Source organism: Mustela nigripes, chromosome 3 (assembly GCF_022355385.1).
Source record: "Mustela nigripes isolate SB6536 chromosome 3, MUSNIG.SB6536, whole genome shotgun sequence".
Taxonomy (NCBI): Eukaryota; Metazoa; Chordata; class Mammalia; order Carnivora; family Mustelidae; genus Mustela; species Mustela nigripes.
The window spans coordinates 178411970-178424529 of NC_081559.1; the positions used below are offsets into that span (position 1 = coordinate 178411970).

The 12560-nt window shown below is 39.8% G+C and overlaps 1 protein-coding gene across 2 annotated transcripts in view; it reads left to right on the top strand.

The window, feature by feature from the left end:
- COL14A1 (collagen type XIV alpha 1 chain) overlaps nt 1-12560 on the top strand; it is a 218387-nt gene that overhangs the window by 120020 nt on the left and 85807 nt on the right. For both annotated transcript variants that reach the window (XM_059395092.1, XM_059395093.1), the window contains exons 25-32: nt 541-597; nt 2013-2152; nt 4975-5098; nt 5293-5436; nt 6646-6810; nt 7588-7626; nt 7768-7906; nt 11464-11606. In XM_059395092.1, the coding sequence (XP_059251075.1) occupies nt 541-597; nt 2013-2152; nt 4975-5098; nt 5293-5436; nt 6646-6810; nt 7588-7626; nt 7768-7906; nt 11464-11606 (951 nt within the window). The remainder of the gene's footprint in view (nt 1-540; nt 598-2012; nt 2153-4974; nt 5099-5292; nt 5437-6645; nt 6811-7587; nt 7627-7767; nt 7907-11463; nt 11607-12560) is intronic.

The window sequence follows — 12560 nt, forward strand, 5'->3', positions numbered from 1 at the left end:
ACACACGGTAGCCTCCCAATGTCTTGCTGTTTGGTCCTTAAAACTGGAAGTTTTCCAAATAGAGTCTGAGCAGAAGAGAGGGCAAATCAGATTCCCCTGGGGACCACATCCTGGGGATTTAGGGTGAGAAGGGGGAAAGTGCTATTGAACAAGGATTGATGGTCAGTCCTTAGGCAGAATAGAAACGAAGTTTATTGTATGTGTGAAAGCAGCCAGAGACTAATCTGAAATGGGTTGGCAAGTCATGCCTTAAATCACTATCAGAACCACTTTGTAGTTGACAGTTTGATTACATTGACTCCTGCTGGGTAAACTGAATTGTGGCAAAATGGCATTTCAAGCTTTCAGTCTGAGTTTTAGGGGAAAGATGGAGCCAGTTTTCACAGGCCGTGGCTAATGTATAGTAGTCACTAACTTCCCTAAATTCTCCAAGAAGACAATGGTCAAACTCATTGACTTTCCTGAAGAATTATTACTCCATGACCTCCCTCTCTTCACCACAGACATGATGGCTAATCCATGTTCCTTTTCCCTCTACAGAGTCACCTCCTACTCAGCCACCTACTTTTCCTCCAACCATTCCACCAGCAAAAGAAGGTAAAAGGATAATACGATAATGCTCTGATTTTTAGGTTCAGGTTTTCTGTTGCTTTTGTTTATTAAACAAACATTAAGAAGTAGAAAAGGGTATTAGGAAGAAAATTAGGAACACAATTTCTATCTCAGAGGTAATCCCTTCATGCCTTTTGATGTATTTTTTTCTTTGATTTATTACAGAAATTTTTCTTTTGAGTATATTTTCACATAGACTTGGCTCTCATTTCAAAGTTGAAATCTAAACTTGATTTCATTTTTCTTCAGTAACAGAGGACCACATTTTCTCTAATAAGCTTAGAGTTAGCAGATCTTGTGATCCCTTTCAGCTCTAAATTCAAACCATAAATTTGTAAAATTTTCTAAATCTCAGAACTTAGAAGAACAACCTTACCAGATCTTTATTGTCCCTGGAGTATTACCTCACCTGGAGATGGTTTAGTCTATATTATAAATAGCTTTAAGGGGATGAAGTTGCACTTAATAAAACAAAAACCAAGTGAAATTTTTTTTTCCTAGAGAAAAGAAAAAGGCACATTATCTCATAGAATATTTATGTGCAACTGGCCTAAGATTGAAAGATTCAGATTATTGAAGAGTAAATTGTTTATTTCATCATAAAACAGTCAACCACAAAGATCCACACTACAAAGGAGAAGATAGGCATAGATAATCTGAAATAGCACAGGGTACCAACAAAGGACTACTGAAAAGTGCTTTTGGTGGAGTGGCCTTTTGTTGGTGTATTTTTTGCTTGCTATTTTGGTATCAGTAATAACTATTGATAATAGTCTCCCTGAGCTAGCATTAGCATACATTTTTTGACAAGTACCAATGGGCGGCAGAAAAGCATAGACAGATTTTAGAGCAAGGCTGGAATGAAGCCAGGAGATTAATCTGCTTCCTTTATGTCCTGTGCCTTCCTTCTGAATTTGAATTTCTCTGAAGTCACTGTCTCAATAAGCAGAGTACCTACTACCTAGAGTAGTAGCTTGGACTTTCTTCTAATAAGTGGGTACGAGAGAGTGTTTTTTTGCTACTTATGTCTCTAAATCACTTTGGTTCCTCATTTTTCTATTTTTCATTTTCTATTTCTATTTCTATTCTATATCACTTCGGTTCCTCGTTTTTCTATTCTTTAATTTTCTATTTTGAGGAGCTGAGATTGGTGGATTTTTTCCCTCCATAATTCCACGTTTGATAAAAACTTCTCAGTCATGAAGTGTAGCTCTCCCTTGGCTACAGGAAAGAAATGATTGTCAGGAAGTATAATGAGCAAGAACTTAGAATGTGATATATACCTTTCCTTTGGGAAAGAACTGTAGTTACCAGAAGGAAACCATCATATGCTTTGTTGGTTGTAATAACTACTATGTTTTCCTCTTATCTCTAATTCAAATGTCATTCCTGTTCTTCAGTATGCAGAGCTGCCAAGGCAGATCTGGTATTTATGGTGGATGGATCCTGGAGTATTGGAGATGAGAATTTCAATAAGATCATTAACTTTCTGTACAGCACTGTTGGAGCCCTGAACAAGATTGGTGCAGATGGAACTCAAGTAAGGCTAACTGAACAATCTCTAATTCATTCTGTGCATTAAAAAGTTATCCGAAGCTATTGTTATGGCTGCTTGTCAGTTGATACGGGTAATATATCAGTGATCAGTTCTGACCCTAAATGGGAGGATAGACCAGTCTGGGTTTGGAAGCAGCCTACTGATGCCTGATAGAGTTTGAGAAGATGCTGTTCCTTAAAAAGCTATTGAGTTCAGGGACGCCTGGGTGGCTCAATTGGTTAAGCAGCTGCCTTTGCCTCAGGTCATGATCCCAGGGTCCTGGGATCGAGTCCCATATTGGGCTCCTTGCTCGGCAGGGAGCCTGCTTCTCCCTCTGCCTGCCATTCTGTCTGCCTGTGCTTGCTCTCTCTCCCTCTCTCTCTCTCTGACAAATAAAAAAACAAACAAACCAAAAAAAAGCTATTGCGTTCAGCAAACTAAGAAAGGTTAGAATGGCCACATCAGTAGATGTTTCTTTTTTCTTTTTCTTTTTTTTAATTTGACAGAGGGAGAGAGATCACAAGCAGGCAGAGCAGCAGGCAGAGAGAGAAGGGGGAAGCAAGCTCCCCGCTGAGCAGAGAGCCCAATGTGGGGCTTGATCCCAGGACCCTGAAATCATGACCTGGGCTGAAGGCAGAGGCTTTAACCCACTGAGCCACCAAGGCACCCCAGTAGATGTTTAAGAATAAATCCAATATTTTCTCTGTCCTCAAGGACAATAAAATCTTAAAAGAGAAAGGTTATAGCCATAAATTCCTATAGATCAAGAAACACATAAAATATAAACCTAATTTATCCTCAGTCAAATAAAATTTATTAAGGATTTATTCTCAGTAAGTACTCTACCTGGTCAGGTAGAATACTGTCATAATGCTTATGACAATGTCCGCAGTTTCAGAGTGCTCAGAATCTGAAAGTCAGGGAGAGGATGAGGATGAGAAACAGATGGAAAAATAGACAACAAATAAATTCACAAGGTAGGGATGCAAGCTATGAAAACAGTTATGTGATTTTAAATTCACTGAAGGTTATTTTAAATTGGGGGGGGGGTATTTTAAGTTGTGTGGTCCACAAAGACCTCTTTGAGAAGGTGGCCTTTGAACTGAGATGTGAATGATGTAGAGAATGCTTAGAGTAGAATTTCCAGAAAAGGAAGATGGTAAGTGCAAAGGACCCAAGATGAAAATGAGTTTTGAGGCTTTAGATGCTAAAACTTGTGGCTAGAACACAGTGGATGAGCATGGCAAGGGAGGAGAGTAGGAAACAGCTGGAAGGAAAAGAGAAAACCAGCTCATCTTGACCTTCATGAACCACTGAAGGAGCTGATGTTACCGTAAATGCAGTGGGAAGCCACTGGAAAGTTTTGGTGTTTTTTTAAGATTTATGTATTTACTTGAGAGAGAGAGGATGCATGCCAGGAGTGGGGGGCGGGGAAGACTCCTGGCAGAGCACAGAGTGCATGCGGGGCTCCATCCCACAACCCTGAGATCACGACCTGAGTCAAAACCAAGAGTCGGACGCTCGACCAACTGAGCCACCCAGGCGCCCCTGCCACTGGAAAGTTTTAAGGAGAGAAGATCTGATTTGCTTTCTTAAAAAGGTCATTCTGACTGCTTTGTGGAGCATGAAGAGTAACCCGGGTAAGAGTGGACACAGAGAGACCATAGTCCAATGCAAGATGAGCTGGAGGCCTGGACATGGGTGGTAGCAAAAAGATGCATGGGTAGGAACAGATTCAGAATGTATCATGGAAGAATGGCTGAGAAAATTTGGTTATGAAGGAAACCGTAAGAAAAAAATAGAGTAGGTGCTGAGGCATTTCGGGGAAGGAGGAATTTTTTTGTATAGAGGGGTCAGATGTGGTTCCCTTAGAGATGGTGATATCGGCAGCAGTGGCCCTTGAAAGCTGGTAGCAGCTGAAGGCTCACACAGTCAAAGAAAGTACTTTGAAGATGCTGTATTTATTCCCGCCCATGAAAACCAACCAAACAAACAAAAAAATCCAGTAAGTCAAAGATGGCCCCCAAATTCCACTGGAAGAAAAGCAAACTATAGGAAATGAAGCCAAGAAGGCTTGTAGTGTAGTAGTTGAAACGTAGATTTTGGAGGTGCCTGGGTGGCTCAGTCAGTTGGGTGTCCGACTCTTGATTTTGGCTGAAGTCATGATCTCAGGGTCTTGAGGTGGAGCCCTGCACCGGCTCTGTGCTCAGCGGGGAGTCTCCTTAAGACACTCACCCTCCCTCTGCCCCTCCACTTATTCTCTAAATAAATAAATAAATAGATAGATAAAATCTTAAAAAAAAAAAAGAACACGGATTTTGAAGTAGCATTTACTTGGCTTCAACTGTGGGTTCTGCCAAAGGTCACTCTTGGGATTTTGTGCAAGGCACGTGACTTTGAGTGCCTCTGTCTTCTCCTGTGTAAAACAGTGAAACAGTAGTAATTAGTTCACAGGTTTGTTTCATGAGGACGTCCTTGGAAAGAATCCCCCTCCCGTTCTCTTTGTCAAATTACAGGACTGCTTTTTTTTTTGCCCCCCACCTGTCAAACAAGGTAGCAAAAGGCCTACATACTTTGGAAAGAGATTGTTATGAGACAGAGAAATTATTTAAAAATAACCTGCTTCCTGAAAAATACTTAGAGAACAAAAGATCTATTTAATGTGTGGTCAGATTTGCTCTGCAACCTCTGTGAAATTTTAAACCAAGGAAAGTGTGGTTTGGATTAAAAAAGAAATTAAAATTGTAGGTCTAATCATGCCATTGTGTGGGCTCGCTGGAGGAAGTCTGTACATATGTGAACACTAACACATTGTCTCTCCCCAGGTTGCGATGGTTCAGTTCACTGACGACCCCAGAACAGAATTTAAACTCAATGCCTACAATACCAAAGAGACCCTTCTTGATGCAATTAAACGTATTTCATACAAAGGAGGAAATACAAAAACAGGTGAGAACAACAAAAACAACAAAAGCAAAGACTCAAAGTAAGTCCTCATTAGTAATTACTGAAATGACTTTTTGGAGGCATAAGAATATAGATTTTTTGAAAAGATGTTTCACTGATCCCAGAACTTCTGCCTGCCTTTCCCCAGTGAAATCAAAGGAGGAATGAAATTGAACAGTTGCCTTCCTCTGTTTCAGGAAAAGCAATCAAGCATGTCCGAGATAGTTTGTTCACTGCAGAATCAGGAACCAGAAGAGGCATCCCCAAGGTCATCGTGGTTATAACTGATGGAAGGTCACAAGATGACGTGAACAAAATCTCTGGGGAGATGCAATCAAATGGTAAGTTTCACACCGATGCCATCAAATGGTGAGCCACGGATAGTAACGTTACCATTGCTTTCGGAATACAAATGTATCGGCCACATCAGAATGACTTAAATGTTTCTAAGTCTTTCTTAATAGTTAATCAAAATCTTTCTTAATATTAACTAGAAAATGTGATTTTTAAAAAAATTTCTGAGTTACAAATCTAATATTTGGCTATGTTTTCTTTTTTTTATTAAATTTTTTAGTTTTTTACCAAACTGAGGGTTGCTGGGGGAGGGGGGTTGGGAGAAGGGGGGTGGGGTTATGGACATTGGGGAGGGTATGTGCTATGGTGAGTGCTGTGAAGTGTGTAAACTTGGTGATTCACAGACCTGTACCCCTGGGGATAAAAAATATATTATATATTTATAAAAAATAAAAAATTAAAAAAAAATTTAGTTTTTAAATTTATTTTCAGTGTAACAGAATTCATTATTTATGCACCACACCTAGTGCTCCATGCAATATGTGCCCTCCATATTACCCACCACCAGGCTGTATTTTCTCCAATATTTTTGTTACATACAGAAGGCCCTATATAGGAAATTATAATAATTAAGACCAATACTGTGAAAAGGACAATCCTGGAGGTCCAGGGAGGGAACCAATCACAGAAACTCCTCAGCCTCCTCATCCGTAGCATGGAGATTCTCATAGAATTATCACAAAGACTATATTTTTTAAGACATGCCTGGTAAACAGTAATTGAACATTTATTTGCCAAGCGTGGCACCATGACCCACCTCAGCCTGCTAGTCTATTAATATTTCAGGTTTTACATGTCAAAAAAAAAAAAAAAAAAAAACCCTGAGACCTGAGATAAAGTTTCTCTGTCTCAATTACACTTTATCCCCTAAACCTTAAATGATTATTAGCATATATAGATATATAGCATAAAGATGTTCCTCTGATAACAACTATTTCATCTTAAGCAGTCATTGGGGACATTGGCCACCTTGGGTTTTGTTTAAAATGGAAAATTGCTTAGGGGAGGATGGAATAGTTATTACATGGGGCATGTGCCCGTGCAGAGTTCTGATGGACTGTGAAAAATGAATTCTCCACCCCCCACCAGGTCTCCTTCATAAACACATTTTAAACACCGGGAGGCGGCTTACATTGCATGATTTTGTATTTTGCGCAGTTTAAAATAATCAGCCCCATCTTCCCCTCCTGCCGCAGGCTACAGCATCTTCGCCGTTGGAGTGGCCGATGCAGATTACTCAGAGCTGGTGAGCATCGGCAGCAAGCCCAGCTCACGGCACGTCTTCTTTGTGGATGACTTTGACGCCTTTAAGAAAATTGAAGACGAGTTGATTACTTTTGTCTGCGAAACCGCATCAGCAAGTTAGTTCTTTGGAATTTGTACTTAACTCGAGTTGCTCAATGGCTGAAATAGTTCATACCAGTTAAATAATGAGTCCCATCTTGATCTGAGAAAAGAATATGGACTCACAGGCTGTTTATTACACAGACATTAAGTTTTGTGGTTTTGAACATTTGGGAATAAGCCTCCACTCTCCCCCGTTTAGGGTTTTCGGTGGATCAAACTTTCCCTCAAGAGAGGAGAGTCTAGGTCTAAAAGCAACTCTGCCTAAACAGCTGTAGCCAATGGTTTTCAAAATGTAGCAACACTGCTCATTGGGGTCATCCATTAGAATGTGACTTCTCGGGGCGCCTGGGTGGCTCAGTGGGTTAAGCCTCTACCTTTGGCTCAGGTCATGATCTCAGGGTCCTGGGATCGAGTTCCACATCAGGCTCTCTTTTCAGCAGGGAACCTGCTTCCCCTTCTCTTTCTGCCTGCCTCTCTGCCTACTTGTGATCTCTATCAAATAAATAAATAAAATCTTTTAGAATTCGACTTCTCCCAATGCATGCTGTAGATTTTAATAGACCCAAGAGAGGAGAAGGGAGCTGTGCCCTTTCAGTGGAAGCAGGCCGAGGGAGAGCATTTCAATCTTTAGGAATCTGTCCAAACAGAAAACCATAGCCACATATGGTTTGGATTCCCTTCACAGCTGACTTCCTCAAAGATTATGTTAGCTTCCTGTTCTTTGGATGGGGAAAGAATATGTTTGGGAAATATCTAAATTAGGGTTTTATATTGTGTGTTTTGTTTCCTAGCCTGCCCGCTGGTATACAAAGATGGCGTTGATATAGCAGGTATGCAATTATCACTTTTTTTAACCAAATACGTTTGGGAACTACAAAACAGGGCCAGATTTTTTTTTTACCTTTAAAAAACTAATATTGAAATTTAAAATCCTAAAATGTCTGTTTCTCTCTCTCTCTCTCTCACTTTAGGATTTAAGATGATGGAAATGTTTGGTTTGGTTGAAAAGGATTTTTCATCTGTGGAAGGGGTTTCCATGGAGCCTGGTACCTTCAATGTGTATCCGTGTTACCGAATTCATAAAGATGCTCTGGTTTCCCAGCCAACCAAGTATGTTTCCCTTGCAAGACAGTAAAGCCAATCCTTGGTTATTGTATCTCAAAGCGAAAATGATATCAACTTGAAATACACTGTTATAGTTCCCGGGAGGATTTTCCATGATAAGAGCGAACGATTAGATGTCTTTGTTTAAAAACATCAGAGTCACCCATGATGCCGGCTGAACTTTAGTCTAAGAAAATATATAAAGATAATTGATCTTTACCAGCACTACCATATACCAGGCATTGTTCTAAGCCCTTATGCACCTTAATTCACTCAAAGCTCCAAACAGCTCTGTGCCTTAAATTTACTTATTCTCTCAGTTCTAGAAATAATGAAACCGAAGCACGAAGTTAAATGACTTGAGTGAGATCACATGGTTTGTTTAGTGAAAATGCTGGGATTGACATCTGGCAATCAGGCCCCAGAGCCCACACCCTGAATCTTGTCATGCTAGTGCCTTTAATTCGGCTTATTTTTCGTTTTTGAGAAATCACAACAGCAACTCCATTGTAGCAGAAGAGTAGTATCAGATGTGTGTACAAACCACATTATCTAATTGCTATAGAGCTCGTAGCGCACATAGGATTCCTGGACCCATTTACAGCAAATCCCTGGTTCAAGGGATCATCTCTCAAGATGTTCTCTGCTATTTTGCATTCCAACGTGAAACATTTTCAGTGTCCAGATGTTGACTTAGTGTGCACCTGTGCACGGACCAATGGGAGAGATCATATTCGAGTATTAAATTCACCTATCCAAAAATGTTTATGCAAGTTGCTTTGCTAGCTTCTTTGAAAATATTAGTTATTAAATTCTAGCCTATTACAGTACTATCCAAATTATTGTATTGTGCTTCATTTGGGAGGAAAACATTTGAAATAAGTAGACCTCTATTAATAATGTAAAATATTTGCTGTTATAGGTGAAGCTTCATTTTCTAGAAAATTGTTGAAAATGCCTTTGACCTGTAGAATATATGTGCTTTTAGATAAAGCCAACACCTGCTGTGAACTTTTAGCAGGTTTTCTTTTTCCACAGTCTAGGGATGAATATTAAAATGGATATTTGAAAAACCTTCTATGGAGTCCTAGCCAAAAATGAGAATTGCCAAAGGGAAAATCCTCTCTTACCCCCGCCCCCCCGAAATGAATGGCTGGTCCAGTGCACAACACCATCCACCTTGCAAAACCCATTCACTGGCTCCCAGCCCTCATCTTAATCCACCCAATCCCCAGCATTTGACACAGTTGCTCACTTCCTCCTCCTGGATTCACTCTCCTTCCTGGGCTTCTGGGGCACACACTCTTTTTAAGCTTCTGCCTACATTACTGGCTTAATGCAGCATTGAAAATAAAATGCTGCCTCCACTTCTTCATGCTGGAGGGATTAGGCCTGGATCCTTAACATTCTTGTTTCCTTGTCTATACCTACTCCCTGGTGATCTTTTGAGTAGTGTTCAGCATTGTCTATGCTAGAATTTAAGCGCTTCTACAAACATGCCAATGACTCCTAAATTTGTATTTCAAATCCAGACCCATTTCCCCATAGCTAGACTAGCATATCTCATTGTGTGTTAGACATCTTGCTTGGATATCTAAAGAGGCTTTCCAAACTGTGCATGTTCAAGAGTATGCTGACCTTTGCTTCCCAACCAGCTTCATGTACAACCTTTTCCATCTTACTGACAACTACATCCAACTAGTTTCTCAGGCAAAAAAATTTGACTATTGCTGTCATGTCCCACATCTACTTTCCCAAGGAATACTGTTGTCTAAGCCTTCTCACCGTCCCCCCGGCTTTCACCCACCATGGGGCACTGTCATCTCTTCCCAAGCTCATTGCCCCAGGCTTCTAATGGGTCTTCCTGCTCAGACCTTTGCCTTTCCAGAGTCTATTCTCCAAATAGAAGTCAGAGTGATTCGTTGAACATGTAAATGATGTCACTCCAAAATCCGACAATGATTCCCCATTCCCCTTGCATTAAAAGTCAAAACTCTTGAATGGACCATAGGCTCTACATTATTGGCACCTATCATCTCTTTGACTTCACCTCTTATCTCCTTCAGTCCATTCTCCAGACATACTAGGAGTATGTCTTTGGTGTCTTTGTACTAGCTGGATGTCTTTGTCTTTTCTGAGGTTTCCTTTAAATGTAACCTTCCCAATAAACCTTTGCTCAGGTGGAACCCTCTCAATGAGCTTCTAATTGAAACCAGTGATGATGACTTCAATTAATACTGCAAAATAGTACATTCTAACATTCCCAGTCCCCATTGAACTACTCTATTTTTCTTGCTTTCTTTTTTTAATGGCATGTTTACCCTCTGATACACTGTATAATTCATCCTGCTAGAATTTAAGTGCTTCTACAAGAATAGGAGCATTGTTGGTTTTATTCGCAGATGTATTTATTACAATGTCTGGCACGTAGTAGGCACATAATAAATATTTGTTGAATGAGTAGATGAACTAATGCATAAATAAACAAAATGAATGAAATATTTTTAATCTATGCAAATCAAAATTTCATTTTCAAATTCATGCTGAATTCCCATGGTCCCAAATTTATCCACTTACTAACAATTATGGAGCTCCTATGTATGAAAAGGGCTATATTTGTTGCTTTGGGGGAAAATTTAGAAGTTTGTAAGTGATCCGCTTAATTGTTAAACAGAGATAAGATGGTATAACAGGCTCAGTTCCTCCAAGGCAGATTCAGAGGTGGAGATGAGTGTTGGAGGAAGCTGCTGTGGGTGTGCTCTCCTGGAACAGAAGGAGGCGAGATGAGACGAAGGAGAAAAGTCAAGCCATGAAACAATCTCACTGAAAGTCTAGGTGGTCCACATACAGGAGCTCTGAAAATGAAGCTGCCTCCATTGGAATGAGAGGCTCTGGTCTTCATATACCCTTAAAGACCAGTCCTTGAAAACAGGTGCCATAAAATAAGTTGACATGACCTAGGGAGAGCCCTTCCTTCTGCAGAGCAGTGTCCGATGGGAGTTGGTATTTGAGAGCTGTCTACAGACATCACTCCCAGCAGCAGGAGTAATATATTCTCAACTCTTAAAGATAGATCTAGATGGCCCATCCCAGCACAAAGCACAGACAGAAATGCAACTAACTACAACCTATAGTAGAAAGTGACAATGTCAAGTTTTATAGAAAGACTTCAGATAAACACTATTTGTAATACCAAAACTTTTGAAATAACTTGAATGTTTGAGAAGAAGTGAATGGTTAGACAAATTATGCAATAGCCAAACAAGAAAAGATTGAGCAAACATTAAATATCATACTTTTAAAAATACTTAAGGAAATGGTGCTAAGAAAAGAAAAGGGGAAACATTATATAAATGGGAGAAATACTTACAGACATTCTTTAAGAACTGGAGGGAAATGTAGTGCATCAAAACAGTGGTCATCTCTGGATAAATTTAATAGTCTTCTGTTATTTTTTTCCATTTTTCAAATCTTTATAATTAAAGTGTATTTGCTTTTATAATCAGATCAAAAACTTTTTTGAAAGGGATGCAATGAAGTGTTACTTTCTTTACATTTTTCAGATATTTGCATCCAGAAGGATTGCCCTCTGACTACACAGTGAGTTTTCTGTTCCGGATTCTTCCTGACACTCCAGAGGAGCCATTTGCTCTTTGGGAGATTTTAAATAAAAATTCTGACCCATTGGTTGGAGTCATTTTAGATAGTAAGTATATTCATTTATATGTTTCCACACATATGTATGAGTACTATGTAGGGCATGGCATCTTGCCTGTTTTGTGTACACTAGACCGTTGAACAACATGGGTGTGACATGCATGAGTCCACTTCTACAAGGATTGTTGTTGTTGTTGATAAATGTGGTTATTAGTAGTTAGGATTTGGGGCATTAGAAGTTACATGTAGATTTTCAGTATTTGGGGTGTTGGTGCCCTTAACCCTCACATTGTTCAAGGGTCAACTATATATTGTAGAATAGCTCATTTATCTTGAGCCATGAGTATATACTAGCAATAAATTATGTAATAGTTGTTTCATTTATCCATTCACTCGTTCTTTTAGACCATGTTGGTTGAGTTTCTACTACATGCCACTACTAGGCTCCGAGACTCAGCACTGGGCAAGGCAGAAGGAGACAATTACTGACATAGTAAAGATGGCAAGAAGAACAAAGTTGATGGTGGGAGGAGTCAGGAGGGTCACTGGGAGGGGAGGGACTAGAATCATTTTTTGCACATGGATATGATAAATGTAAGATTTTTCTTTTGGGGTCCTTGACCCAGTTCCAGTGTGTATGTTGGGGGGTGTAAGGAGGGCAGGAAATTTTACACATAATACCAGGCAGTTCTCAGATACCAGTGGGATACTGAGAATTCAATTCAATTCTAATACTGTCTACCCAGAGATAGCATCAGATCCCATAGATTAAGGGTTCAGTACCATAAGCCTGTGCGCCCCCCTCCCACCACCCTTTAGACTCCAGTTGCAAGCCTGACTGTTACCCATGTTTCTGACTGACTGGTTATAAATTTGAGGTTCAAAAAAAAAAAATCAGTCAGTCAGAGGTTCCTACAAGCTGTTCCTTGGGCTCCATTAATTTGCTAGAATGGCTCACAAAATTTAGGAAACATTTCATTTGCTAAATTACTGCTTTATTATA